This window comes from Dipodomys merriami, unplaced genomic scaffold (genome assembly GCF_024711535.1).
Source record: "Dipodomys merriami isolate MVZ:Mamm:240054 unplaced genomic scaffold, mDipMer1.0.p SCAF_10, whole genome shotgun sequence".
In the NCBI taxonomy this organism is placed as follows: Eukaryota; Metazoa; Chordata; class Mammalia; order Rodentia; family Heteromyidae; genus Dipodomys; species Dipodomys merriami.
Genome location: NW_027202271.1, coordinates 13,403,889 through 13,418,497, shown reverse-complemented (window position 1 = coordinate 13,418,497; position 14,609 = coordinate 13,403,889). Strand labels below are relative to the sequence as shown.

General features: G+C 39.7%; 1 protein-coding gene and 1 long non-coding RNA gene across 2 annotated transcripts in view; one reads left to right on the top strand and one right to left on the bottom strand.

The window, feature by feature from the left end:
* Positions 1 to 14,609, bottom strand: part of Spats2 (spermatogenesis associated serine rich 2) — a 66,567-nt gene that overhangs the window by 24,663 nt on the left and 27,295 nt on the right. The window contains exons 4-7 of the mRNA XM_070040482.1: positions 9,484 to 9,592; positions 7,149 to 7,198; positions 3,691 to 3,952; positions 856 to 1,035 (exon numbers count right to left, since the gene is read on the bottom strand). Coding sequence (XP_069896583.1) covers positions 856 to 1,035; positions 3,691 to 3,952; positions 7,149 to 7,198; positions 9,484 to 9,592 — 601 coding nt within the window. The remainder of the gene's footprint in view (positions 1 to 855; positions 1,036 to 3,690; positions 3,953 to 7,148; positions 7,199 to 9,483; positions 9,593 to 14,609) is intronic.
* On the top strand, positions 4,813 to 14,511 carry LOC138840357 (uncharacterized). Its single transcript, XR_011376073.1, has 3 exons — positions 4,813 to 4,879; positions 11,598 to 11,629; positions 14,428 to 14,511. It is a non-coding gene; the product is annotated as an uncharacterized lncRNA (long non-coding RNA).

Here is a 14,609-nt window from a genome sequence, read left to right as displayed (position 1 = left end):
GAAATCTTCCTGGCTCAGCCTCCTGAGTTGAGTTCTGGTATTACAGGCATGACAACCACATTTGGCCAAAATTAGTTTCTTTTTTAAAAAACAAAAACAGAATTGGGTGCTGTGGTTCACAGCTTTAATCCTAGCTACTAAGGAGCTGTGATCTGGGGGGGGGGGGGGACATGGTTTGAAGCCAGCCCAGCAGAAAAGTCTGTGAGACTCTTATCTAATTAACCATTCAAAAAGCCAGAAGTGGGGCTGGGAAGGTGGCTCAGTGGTAGAGCGCTTGCCTTGCATGCATGAGGCCCTGGGTTCGAATCCCCAGCACCACATAAGCAAAAAGAAAAAAAGCCGGAAGTGGTGCTGTGGCTCAAGTGGTAGAGCGCTAGCCTTGAGCTGAAGACCTGAGGGACAGCACCCAGACCCAGAGTTCAGGCCCCATGACCGGACCCAAAAAAAAAACCAAAAAAACCAAAAAAATCAAAAAGCCAGAAGTGGAGGTGTGGCTCAAGTGATAGAGCAGTAGCCTAGAGCAAAAAGTCAGGGACAGAGCCCAAGCCTACAGTTCAAGGAGGGAGGGAGGGAGGGAGGGAGAGAGGTTAAATCATCTTTACAATAGACTTTGTGACTATATTCACAAAAAGGGTTCTTGCCACTGTAACAAGACTGCATGATCTGAACTATTCTCTTAAGATTCCCAACTGCATACACAGAAATAGGCAAGGGTTAGGTAATTACAACCTAGAAAATAGAAAAAGGATTACCTGATATCCTTCTGAAACCTCATCTATGAAAACAATGAAGTAATTTGCTTTCACTAGCCAAAACCAGATTATTCTTTTCTTTCCCCAATGGTCTTTGATTTACCTAGTCTTTTATTGGTAGAGGAGAGTGGAACATCCTCCACTCCCAGATTTGAAAACTGGGATCCTGTGGTGGATGTTTGGGGAAATTTGGCAGCATTTCTGGACTTCTGAGCATTCCTAATAGAGCGCATCGTCAAAGACTTGGACTCAAAGTCAGAAACACCATTCTCCAGCACAGAATCTGTCAAGAAAGAGACTGTTTTAGAGAATAATGTAGTGGTAAATCAGGCAAGCAATCTTAATTACTCAAAGAAAACAGGCAAAAAATGTTTTAGGAAAAGTCATGGGTATTAACAAGGTTGCTGGCTTCCATACGTTACACAGAAATGAAAGAGAAGTTTTATATTGTTTTAGGGAAAAAAAGAATTTAAAAACCTTTAGGGAGTATTGCATGCTTGGTGGGAACATGTAGTACAACCAATCTTTTTTGTTGTTGGTTGTGGGGCTTGAACTCTAGGCTTGGGCACTGTCCATGCACTCTTCAGCTCCAGGCAAGCTCTCTACTGCTTGAGCCACAGTACCACTTCCAGTTTTCTAGTGTTTTATCTCCATAAGAGTCTCATGGACTTTCCTTCCTGGGCTGGCTTTGAACCATGATTCTCAGATCTCAGCCTCCTGAATAGCTAGGATTACAGGTGTGAGCCACCAACACCCAGCATTACAACCAATCTTAATGCAGTTTGGAGGTTTTGCAAAAAACTAAACATAGAACTTCTCTGTGACCCAGAACATTACAAATGAGCATATAGTAAAGACACTTGCACATCTATGTTTATTGCTACACTATTCACAATAGCCAAGTTATAGAAACAGCCCATATGCCTTAATAGATGAGTACATTACAAAAATGTGGTACACATACATTTTACTCATCCATTAGAAAGCATAATATTATATCATTTGCAGGGATATGAATGGACCTATAGTAAATCATGTTAAGTGAGGTAAGCCAAGCTCAAGGCGACAAATGGTCCATGTTTTCTCTCATATGTAGAAACTAGATCTAAAATACAACTGGACAGGGTTGGGAAGGTGGCTCAGTGGCAGAGTGCTTGCCTTGCATGCATGAGGCTTTGGGTTCGATTCCTCAGCGCCACATAAACAGAAAAGGCCGGAAATGGTGCTGTGGCTCAAGTGGTAGAGCACTAGCCTTGAGCTGAAGAGCTAAGGGAGAGTGCCCAGGACCAGAGTTCAAGCCCCACGACTGACAAAAAATAAACTGGACATAATAATTTATACAGGACTCTAAACATTCACACACAGTCAGACTAAAGGAGGATACCCATCGGGGAGGAACCCAAAGGTGGAACTATTTAAGAAACTGTTTATCAAAATGAATTTCAGGAAATAGAAATGCGTTTTTATTGTTGCTGTTCATAGTGGTGGTGTTTTTTTCTTTTTTTCCTTTTTTTTCCTCCTAGGGAGGGTAAAAGGAGATGTAGAAATGGAGGGAGGAAGAGTGAACAAATGCAGTCCTGGTATTCAGTATCCATTACATGGAAAATGAACTATGCAACTTGAACAAAAAAGTTCAGGGACAGTATCTAGGCCCTGAGTTCAAGACCTAGAACTGACGAGAGGGGGCAGGGCAGGGGGATATCTGTGAATTTACAACTATTAATAATAATAATCAACTGTTTACTGAACTAGTAAACAAATGTGGGAGTATGAAAGGTCAGTTCTTATAAAATCTATGATCAGGGCTGGGAAGGTGGCTCAGTGGTAGAGCGCTTGCCTTGCATGCATGAGGCCCTGGGTTTGATTCCTCAGCACCACATAAGCAAAAAGAAAAAAGCCGGAAGTGGCGCTATGGCTCAAGTGGTAGAGCCCTAGCCTTGAGCTGAAGAGCTGAGGGACAGCGCCCAGGCCCAGAGTTCAGGCCCCACAACCGGACCCCCCCCAAAAAAATTAAAAATTAAAAAAAATTAAAATCTATGATCAGTCGGTATTATTTATTCCTTTCTGTGCTGGGTAGAATTACACCAACATTATTATCTCATCTTCATCATTATCCTTAGTAAGTTTTTTTTGTTTCATGCATGCTAGGCAGGCATTCTATCACTAAGCCACATTCCCAGACCCCTTATAGGTTTATAACATTTTTTTGACAATACTGGGGTTTGAACTTAAGAACTTGCATTCCCTAATCAGGTATTCTACCACTTGAGCCATACACCTCTACTAAATCTTCAAGAATCTTTTTAAAAAGATCTTTAGGGTCTGGGAAGGTGGTTCAGTGGGACAGTGCATGCATGAGGCCCTGGGTTAGAGTCCTCAGCACCACATAAGCAGAAAAAGACGGAAATGGCACTGTGGGTCAAGTGGTAGAGCACTAGCCTTGAGCTGAAGAGTTGAGGGACAGTGCCCAGGCCCAGAGTTCAGGCCCCATGACCAACCAAAAAAAATCTTTAAACATCTTTAAAGTCACTTTCTGCTCAATACTAAAAGTATTCCTCTCCTTATTAGAAGATATCCACAAGACTAAGCTAAACTAAAAATGTAAGACAAGAAACAAGGCTGGGAATGTGGCTTAGTGGTGGTAGAGTGCCTGCCTAGCATGCATGAAGCCCCGGGTTCAATTCCTTGGTACCACATAAACAGAAAAGGCCAGAAGTGGCGCTATGGTTCAAGTGGTAGAGTGCTAGCCTTGAGCAAAAAGCAGCTCAGGGACGTGCCCAGACCTTGAGTTCAAGCCCCAGGACACCCAGGACTGGCAAAAAAAAAAAAAAAAGACAAGGAACAAAAATTATACTTTTCTAGGCTTTTGATAATTATAAGGCCCTTGTATTATATATTTTAATAGAATCAACTTTGAAAAACCTGTTAATGAACTCACCTGTTATATCCAGTCTATTTGGCATGGCAGACTCATAATCTTCTAATTCCCTGGCATCTATTGAAAGAGTCTCCAAACCTTCACTGAGTGAGTCCACAGATTCAGCATCATTGATGGTGCCATTGACATGATAACCATTAATGCCACCTTTCTCTGAGGAAGTTGCAGACTGCTCCTCTTGATTGGAAACCAATTTATTGGAGTCTGGGATACAGTTACTTGCTTCTGCTGCTGGTTTTGGTTTGCTTTTCTTCTTTTTGTTCTAAGGTTATTGAAGATTTGAAAAAATGAAAAGAAAAAACAAACTCCTCCAATACCACCTAAAGAGTTAACTCTGGCTACTACAAGCAACCAATTTTTCCTATGTACTTCCCCAAACAGAACATTTTATATATGTTGAACCATTCCTAAAATAAAATTTTTCTATGTGAAACATTATAATTTAAAAAATTAATTTCTTGGTGATATTGTGGCTTGAACTCAGGGCTTTGTTTTCCTAGGCAAGGGCTCTGCCATTTAAGCCCCTTCTAGCCCAAATTCTGCATTTTAAATAAATTCAAACACAGAAACATAAAACATTTCAAATTTTTTGTGTATGTGTCTGTCTGTCCTTACGCTTGAACTCAGGGTCTGGATGCTGTCCTTGAGAGCTTTTGTCCTCAAGGATAATATTCTACCGCTTGAGCCACAACTCCACTTCTGGCTTTTTGATAGTTAGTTGGGAGATAAGAGTCTCAGGACTTTCTTGCACAGACTGGCTTCAAACCTCAATCCTCTGATCTCAGTCTCCTTAGTAGCTAGGATTACCAGCATGAGCCAGGGACACGTGGCAATATAAAACATTTTTTTGATGGCAAAACCCACTTTAATGAAAATGAAAAAATAAACTATAAAATATATAATTTATTCAAACAAAATGTTAAATGCACAAACCAAATAACTCAATAAACAAAAAAAGAGTAACAAGTGTGAGAGCCAAGAGCTCAATCTATTATCCAAAAAATTAAATAACTAGCAAAAGCTGTGAACACTTGGAATGAAGCAAAATCTTACTCTAATGCTTATCAAAATTACAAATGCACATACCTTTTGACCAGCAAATTTCTACTTCTAGGTGTTTATCAATCTAAAATACTTTCTCCCATGAGAACTGGCTCTGGCTTCATACCATCATTGTCCCACATATACAGTAAGTATACATATGTATTTATAGCCTGTAACTACCTAGTGCCACATCCTATTCGACTAATCCCACTAATTAACTAAATTTGGACACTGGAGAATATCAATTTGAAGCTACTCTCATAGTTTATTTTTCCTCTAGATTTTTAAGGAATTTGCATATGTCTAATACATACTTTTTCATCTCTCGTGGGATTTGAACTCACTGTCCTTAAGCTTTTGTGTTCAAGGCTAGCACTTTGAGCCACAGCTCCACTTCTGGTTCTTGGGTGGTTAACTGGAGGTGAGTCTCAGGGGCTTTCCGATCCAGGCTGGCTTTGAACCACAATCCTCAGATCTCAGCTTCCTGAGTAGCTAGGATTACAGGTGTGAACCACCAGTGCCTGGCTTTCAGCTATGTTTATAACTTATGTCATTAACGATTTATACTCCTGGGTTGATAAGACACTAGTATTTTCCAGAATACTCGCTATCTACGTTGGTGAAACCAGAATCTGTGGCCTGATATGGTCACAACTGACAGTATTCCTAATGAGGTGATGTAGAGCCACTAACAAAGTATTCCAGGGGCCAGAGATGATGGTGAATGCCTATAATTCCAATATTCAGGAGGTGGAAGTGGATCACTGTTTAAGGCCAGTCCAGGCAACATTAGCTTGAACCCTATCTGAAAAACCAAAAGCAAAAGAACTAGGTGTGTGGTTCATGTGGCAGAATTGCTCAGCATACGAAAAGCCCTGATCAAAAAGGAGGGAGGAGGAAGAGGAGGGGGAGGGGGGAAGAGGAAAAGGAAGAAGAGGAGGAGGAGGAGAAGGAGGTGGTGGTGGTGGTGGAGGAAAGTAGAAAGGAAGGAAGAAAGAAGCATTTCATAATCTCATAACTCCAGCACTAATCTAACCTAAACATCATAAATACTTGCTTAAAATCCACATCAAGTAGACAGGCACCTGACAGCTCATGTCTGTAACCCTAGCTACTCAGAAGGCTGAGATCTGAGGATCACAGTTCCAAGCCAGCCCAAGCAGAAAAGTCTGCATGAGACTCTTATCACCAATTAACCACTCAAAAGTCTGAGCAAAAGAGCTCAGGGACAGCGCCCAGTCTTGAGTTCAAGCCCCCAGACTGATCAAAAACAAAAAAGAATCCACACAAAGTATTTCCTAAAGGAACTACATTGAAAGTGTCAAGCTATGAAAAAGATTTTGAAACCAGCTAGTATCCCTTGGGGTAACCACTATTTTTTCTGGTGGCTAAGGAGAAGAGTTTAAGCTGGGGGCAGTGGCTCACATCTGTAATCCTAACTACTCAGGAGGCTGAGATCTGTGGATCATAGTTCAAAGCAGCCTGGGCAGAAAAGACCCCATGAGACTCTTATCTTCAATAAACTAGTCAAAAAAGCCGGAAGTGGTACTGTGGCTCAAGTGGCCTTGTCCTGGCTTTGAGCACAAAGAGGCTCAAGGATAGTACCCAGGCCCTAAGTTCAAGCCCCACACCAACCAAAAGAAAAAAGGGGGGTAGGGATTGAGCACTTATGTATTAGGCATTAAGTACTGGAATATATTAGTGTTATTTTCTTATTTTAGTGATGAGCAAATTAAACCACACAAAGGCTTAAAAATATTCTTAGGTCACAAAGCTAGATAAAATGGAACAGGATAGAAATTCAGTTCTGACAGATCTACAGCCAAGTACCTCCTACCTACTTAAATTGCAATATTAGCTCCAACTGGAAGAGATATACAGCTATAGTAATATAAACCTTCATTAGGCTTTAAGTCACAATTCATGATATTAAGAACTATATCACAGTTTTCTGACCTAAAACTCTGAACTGGTTGGGCATAGTGGTACACATCTGTAATCCTACCACTCAGAAATTGAAGGCAAGAGGATCCCAAGTTCAAGGCTACATAGAGACCCCATCTCAAAAGACAAAAACATATACAAAACAAAAAACCTGGACAATTTTAGCTTATCTATGATATGACTATTGTGATCATTTTCCCTGGAGGAGCTCTGTTTTTCTTGAAATGTTCTCATGCTTTAATCCCTGTCTAGTATCCATCAGCACAGCACCTTGGCAAAATCACTCTGATTCATCCCTTCAATCACAGGGAGACCAGGTTGAGACACAGTTGCATTTCAAGGTCAAAGACAACTTTTTTAGCCAGGTGGGCTGAAGATATTTATGTAAATATTTTCTTCCAATAGTTTTAACAAACCTTAAGGTTTTAATAATATCAATATCAATATTGTGCTCTTAAACTTATTTTTACCTTTTTCTTGCCTGTTACTGTCCATTCTTTAAGTACTTCACTGGCACTACCTGTAAAATGAAATCAATTACAGATTTTGTCACCTACCACATACACAACCACAAACAGGACTTAAAGAGTCTCTGTATTTTGTAACTATTGAAGAAGTCCCAGAATTCCTAATAAGAAAAGTTAAAGATTAAATCTTTGGGGGTTGGAAGCATGGCTCAGGTGGTAGGGCCTCAGCCAATGAGCAAAAGTATCAGTACCAAGTTTAACCCTATCTTGGACCAATCAACCAACCAACTAATCAATCAATCAATCAATCTGAGATAAATCACTTCATGCTCCCTTTTGAATACCTGCCTACTTATTAGATCCCCTTATCCATGTAATCTCCCCATTGAGGTATTTCAAGAAGAGACTAAATGTAGCCTGGCCATTTTAAGATTCTTTTATCTGTACATCTTACATGACTCGGTTCCACCCAGTTTAGCTTAGGTAACATGTAAATCTTTAGCTTTGGAGAGAGCTGTATACCCAAATACCAACACCATTTTTTTGGGGAGGGAGCGGGGGTCAGTTGTGGGACTTGAACTCTGGGCCTGGGTGCTGTCCCTCAGCTCTTCACCTCAAGGAAAGCACTCTACCACTTCAGCCACAGTGCCAACTTCCAGTTTTCTGTTGGTTTATTGGAGATAAGAGTCTCAGGCTTGTCTGCCCTGGCTGGCTTTGAATCATGATCCTCAGATCTCAGCCTCCCGAGTAGCTAGGATTATAGGCATGAGCCATCGGTGCCTGGCACTAACGCTATTTTAAGAAAAAATAAAAATAAAAAAACAAAACAGATGTAGGCAAAAAACTACTTTACAATATTGAGACCTGTGTATCCCATATTTACAAATTCAGGGTAATGAAAATAGGGAGACTTAACCTGGTATCACTGTTAAATAATGAAACAGCTTCAAATAAAGTTTTTCTAAAACAAGTTATATAGAAAGAAATACTCTTTACAAGTACTCTTCAACTCTATAAATCTGAAAGCTTAAGTCTGCTGCTCTTCCTTATACATTAGATAAGGAAATTTAACCCACATATTTGAGTAATTGCCACACCCAAACTAAATGATGGTAGGCTTGGAAGGGAATTTGCCACCTATTCCTGAGCCACAGAATCACCCCTTTATTTTATTTTATTTTTTTTTGGGTCCGGTTGTGGGGCCTGAACTCTGGGCCTGGGCGCTGTCCCTCAGCTCTTCAGCTCAAGGCTAGCGCTCTACACTTGAGCCACAGCGCCACTTCTGGCTTTTTTCTTTTCACCCCTTTATTATAAGGAGTCACAGACTCTTGAACCCAACTCCAGTCAAGTCCCTTATACTGGCCACATTTCTTCTTAAATACCAGTAGAGAACATTTTGTATAAGGTAATACATTTTTTTTTAGTTTGTCCCTTACTCCAGTATCTTACATTTTATACATGAATTGCTTTTAACAAAATGTCATTATATGTTATGTTATTGATTCTAAAGTTTTTGGCCAGAGAACCAGCTTCAGGGGTTCTAATTCTTGTCCCAATTCTCCAAATATAAGCCAAATAGTAGTGAAGGGCAGGAAAAAGATTTATTAATAAAGCCTGGGCCTATCACAGGATAAGACAAAGTAAGCATTTCGGCACATCTTTAGGTTTAAATAGAGAAGAACTGGGGCACCAGGGCAAGAGATATGAAGTTATTAAACCAGATGTGCTCAAAGATGTGGTTCTACTGCTCATTATTTCAAGATTGGTTAGACAAGGCCTTGCATAAGTTAGAAAATCATTGTTCAACTGGGCACCACTGGCTCATGCCTATAATTCTAGCTACTCAGAAGGATCTTGATTCAAGGCCAGCCTGGGCAGGAAAGACCATGAGACTCTTATCTTCAATTAAGCACCAAAAAAAGCTGGAAGTGGAGTTATATTTCAAGTGGTAAAGTGCCAGCCTTGAATAAAAAAGCTCAGGGATACACCTCCCCACCCCAGGTCCTGAGTTCAAGCCCCAGGACTGGCACCAAAAAAGAAAACCATTGTTGTTTGGAGGACACAATTGTGACTTTTTTAACAAAATGTTTATCCATCAGTCCTATCATAGAATCCGAGGTGACTTCAGAAGATAATGGCTCAGAGCAAAGGCAAAGTTAGAAAGTGAGGTTTTGGCAGGGTAAAGAGTCACTGCTATTATCAAAAAAAAGCTTCTAAGTTTCTGCTATTTTACATGGGATCTACTGTATCATCATGAAACACTGGCTTGATGAGTGTTCCACAAATCTGAAGTAACTTCTACTGAATAAATAAAAAAGAAAGAAAGATTTAGGATTACCTTCCATGAATGCTTGTACTGTTTTGTCCACACAATTATCAAAGTGCTGCAAAACCAAGATAATTTCATTGTTGCTCTTGTTGGGAACTATTGCACGTACTGCACTTATCTGGAAAAGATGACAAGGTCATTTAATTCTAACACAAGTAGGTCACTGGACAGTTGAGGCATAATACAGAGAAAAACAGAAAAGACATTTCATTTTTAACAATATTATCACCTTTTAGTGTCAGCGAAAGTACATACAAACATCTTACTGGGAATAATAAATAGAGGAGTGATAACAGCACATGAAAATTTAATTTCTTCAAGCAGAACATTTCAAGAAATAGAAGCCATGTACTAGAGTAGATATCAAATATTAATTTAGCATCAGTGTTGTTGTCATTTTTAACATACTGTATGGAAAGGTGGAAAGTTTAATGAACCACTAACCAAACAACTTAGTTTTGTTGTTTTTTTTTTGAAGCATTTTTCTAAACAGTTACTTTGTAAACTGGGCACTGGTGGCTCATGCCTGTAATCTTAGCTACTCAGGTAGCTGAGATCTGAGGCTCACAGTTTGAAGCCAGCTCAGGTAGATAAATCCAAGAAAATGTTATCTCCAATTAATCAGAAAAAGCCAGATGTGGAGGTGTGGCTCAGAATGTCAACTTTGAGTGGGAAAGCTGAGTGAAAACATTATGTCCCGAGTTCAAGCCCTGGTCCAGAAGAGAAAAAAAAGTTTCAGTTTCTATCATTTAACTGTACAATTCTACAAAGGTAATTTATAGAGATAATATAAATTGCAATTAATTACTTTGGGTATACTAGCTGGATGAGGGTAGCTCACACTTCTAATCCTAGCTACTGGTGAGGCTAAAATCAGAGGATCAGGTGAGGCTAAAATCAAAGGATCATAATTTGAAGCTAGCTTGGGCAGACAAGGTTGTGAGATCTTATTTCTAAAAATCCAGCAAAAAGCTGGGCTGGAGATGTGGCTCAAGTGATAGAACACCAGCCAAACAAACAATCTAAGAAGTGCAAGCCTTAAGTTCAAACCACAGTACTAGTTAAAAACAAAACAACAAGATCATACTGTACTAGGTGATAATAGTTTAATAAAAGATAAATGCAATTGAAGCCTTACAAACACCCAATAAATACTATTTTCCTTCTCCTTAAGAAATTTCTACCCTGATGCCAGGCTCCAGTGGCTCACACCTGTAATCCTAGTTACTCAGGAAGCTGAGATCTAAGGATCAAGGTTCAAAGCCAGCCATGACAGGAAAGTCTGTCCAATTAGCCACCAGAAAAAAAAAAAAAAAAGATTTCTACCCTGTTTTGGTGTTATATCAATATATTTGTATTTCTATGATGTATATATAACATAAGTAAAATATGAGAGTGTTTTGCATTACATAAATAGTCATTTTTGGTTTTGTCATGGGGCTAGATAACTCAGGATCTGGGGCACTGTCCCTGAGCTCTTTTGCTCAAAGCTAGTGTTCTACCACTTTAAGCCACAGCTCCACTTCTGGTTTTCTGGTGGTTAACTAGAGATAAGAGGTTCACAGAATCCTTTGGCTAACTTTAAACCGTTATCCTAAGATATCAGCCTCCAGAGTAGCTTAGAACTAGTGAGTACCAGTGCCGGGCTAACGTCATTTTTTCTTTTTTTTTCTTTTTTTTTTTTTTTTGGGGGGGGGGGGAGGTCCGGTTGTGGGGCCTGAACTCTGGTCCTGGGAGCTGTCCCTCAGCTCTTCAGCTCAAGGCTAGCACTCTACCACTTGAACCACAGCGTCACTTTCTTTTTGCTTATGTGGTGCTGAGGAATCGAACCCAGGGCCTCATGCATGCAAGGCATGTGCTCTACCACTGAGCCACCTTCCCAGCCCCTAACTAGTCATTTTTTAAAAACACTTTTATCATTTTTTTTCCACATATATTTTTTTGTTTTCATGTAGCATTTTAGCATTTTTTCCCTTGTTCACAAACTACATGGGATTCACACTGCATGATATACCTAATTTATTAATTTACTTGTTAATGATTAGACCCTTGCATTGTTTCCAATACTTGTCTGTACTTAACATCCTTATGGGTGTTTTGTTTTTTCATTTATTTATTTGCAGTGCTAGTAAGTGAACCCACAACCTCACCAATGGTAAGTAAGCACTCTACCACTGAGTTACATCCCTACCCTGCATTTTCTTTTTTTTTTTCAAATTTTTTATTGTGATTAAGTGGTTACGTATTTCCCAAATTTCACAGTATTGTGGGATAGTGATGCTCAGTTAAAGTCACAAACACATTCTACCTTTCCTGGAGCAAATTGTCTATCATGGTCTATAACGTTTATGAGTTCTATGAGCTTTGCGATACAGTTATTTCTTCCACATTGGGTAGTATGTACATTTCTTTTGTTTTGCATAGCATCAGCTGTTCCCTCTTTCCCACTTGTTCCCTCCCTCCCATCACTAAGTTGCTTAGTTCATTGTGGTCAATGTCCAGTGCAGCTGATAGGTCCCGCTGTTATATGTTTTTCCCTGATTCCCTCTAGTTCTGTGTCATCTTCCTGGTTCCCCTCCAGTGTACACATATATCCCATACATGTGATCAGCAGCATGGGGTTATTTAGTACCTACCCTGCATTTTCATATTTGCTCATGAATCCTTAGTGCCTAAAACAATATTGAAAACACTAGAAGTAACAACAACAAAAAATCTTCTGTGTAACCCTTAGTAAAATTCTGAATAAGGTACAATTTAATTAGATAATGACGAATTTTTCTCTGGAGTAGTTCTAAAATATTTAACGTTTCTTTAAATTTATAAATGTGTTATTTTTTTCAATCTAGCAACTTTGATGGATTTTTTTTCTTTTTTGGAGAAAAGGTCTCGCTATGAAGTTCAGGTTAGCCTCAAACCCATGATTCTCCTTCCTCAGCCTCCTACACATTATAGATATGCTTAGCTTAACTTTGACGAACTCTTATTAGTAATATTTATTGCTTTCCTGTATTTTTCTATGTAAATAACTATACCAACAATAAATAATAGCATCTTTCTTGTCTTCTAGTTTGTACAATCATTCCTGTCTTATTGCATAATAGGGTTATTTCTTAAGGAAATCCTAATTCCTTCTGGTGGAAAATAGCTGAAACCCACATGTAGGTAGGCGCTAGTTGTGCTTGCTACTTTTTTTTCTTCTAAATCCTTTCAGTGGATATAAAAAAGAGACTTTTTGTTTAATTATGACTTCATATTGACAGCTATAATTTAACTGTAAGCCTTTTTCTCACTGGATTTTAAATATGGATCTTATTTTTCAACTGTAAGTTTTAGTTGCCTAAAATTATTTTACTAATTAATTTTACTACCTAATATTCCTAACATTACCACTAACAACACTATTACTGCTAAAGATAAAACTACTGAATAGGGGTTAGGAACGTGGCTTATTGGTAGAATGTTTGCTTAGCATGCATGAAGCCTCAGTACCACATAAAGAGAAAAAGCTGGAAATAGCACTGTGGCTCAAGTGGTAGAGACTGCTAGCCTTGAGCAAAAAGAAGCTCAGAGGCAGTACCCAGGCCCTGAGTTCAAGCCCTAGGACTGGCAAAAAACAAATGAACAAAAAAACCTACTGAGCCGGACGTTGGTGGCTCACGCCTGTTATCCTAAGCCAGCCTGGGCAGGAAAGTCCATGAGACTCTTATCTCCAATAAACCACTAGAAAACCGGAAGTAGCGCTATGGCTCAAGCAGTAGAGCGCTCACCTTGAGCTGAAGAGCACAGGGACAGAGCCCAAGCCCAGAGTTCAAGCCCCACGATCGACCAAAAAAACAAAACCTACTGAATAAAATTTAAGATCTACAATTTCTTTTTTTTTTTGGTGGTAGTGTCGGGAGGAACAGAGCTGGGCCATACATATGCCAAACATTCTACTACTGTGCTACAATGCCCAGCCTGTAATTCTTTTCATCACTCTAAACATGTACAATAAGAATACCATGTTTACTGGGTTCCAGTGGCTCATGCCTGTAATCCTGGCCACCCAAGAAGCTGAGATCTAAGGATCATGGTTTGAAGCCAGCCTCAGCAAGAAAGTCTGTAAGACTCTTATCTCCAACTAACCACCAGAAAACTGGAAATGGTGTTGTGGCTCAGAGTGGCCCCAGGCCCTGAGTTTAAGCCCCATAACTGACTGACTCTTCCTCCCATAAAAAAAAATACTATGTTCAGAAAGTTAGTGGAAACATTTTTCTAGTTTATCCTTTCTCTGAAGGTGAGTTTTAAAATCCCAACCCTAGGCTGGAAGCCAGTGGTTCACACCTGTTATTATAGCTACTCAGAAGGCTGAGATCTGAGGAACACAGTTCAAAGTTAAGGCAGGGAAGTCCATGAAACTCTTTTTTTTTTAAGCCAGAAGTGGAGCTGCAGCTCAAGTGGTAGAGAGCAAAACAGTCAGGGACAGTGCCTGTACCCAGAGTTTTCAGATCCAGGATTGGCATTTTAAAAAAAAGCCAGGCGGCAGTGGCTGATGCCTATAATCCTGGCTACTCAGGAGGCTAAGATCTGAGGATCCCAGTTCAAAGCCAGCCAGGGCAGGAAAGTCTGTGAGCCTCTTATCTCCAATTAACCACTAGAAAACCGGAAATGGTGCTGTGGCTCAAAGTGGTAGAGCACTAGCCTTGAGCGGGACAGTGCTCAGGCCCAAAGCCCCACGACTGACCCAAAAAAAAAAGCCCACTTTTCATCCCCCAAAATAGACATTAGATAAAACCTGAAGATTCAATGACAAAGGTTAAGATTTAGATAAGCTAAATACGTTCATAATAGTGAACTACTATCTATGACCTATAATCAACATAATCTTACTTTAAAGACTGAGCACATAAAGCTTTGGTTTTACATGTTTCTCAACACAGCTGGTTACTAAAAACATGTTTTCTTCCATAGGGTTTCTACTTAGAAAACCTATTGCTCTTCTGGCTCTGAGGTCCGTTGGACTTAAGAATGATCATCAAATGAATGGGAGGATTCTACTCAGACTGATCTTCAAAGAATGCTTGCTACCAAATGAGGATAGAGTAGCTCAATGGTAGAGTGCTTGCCCACCACTTTGCATTTGATCTCAGGCA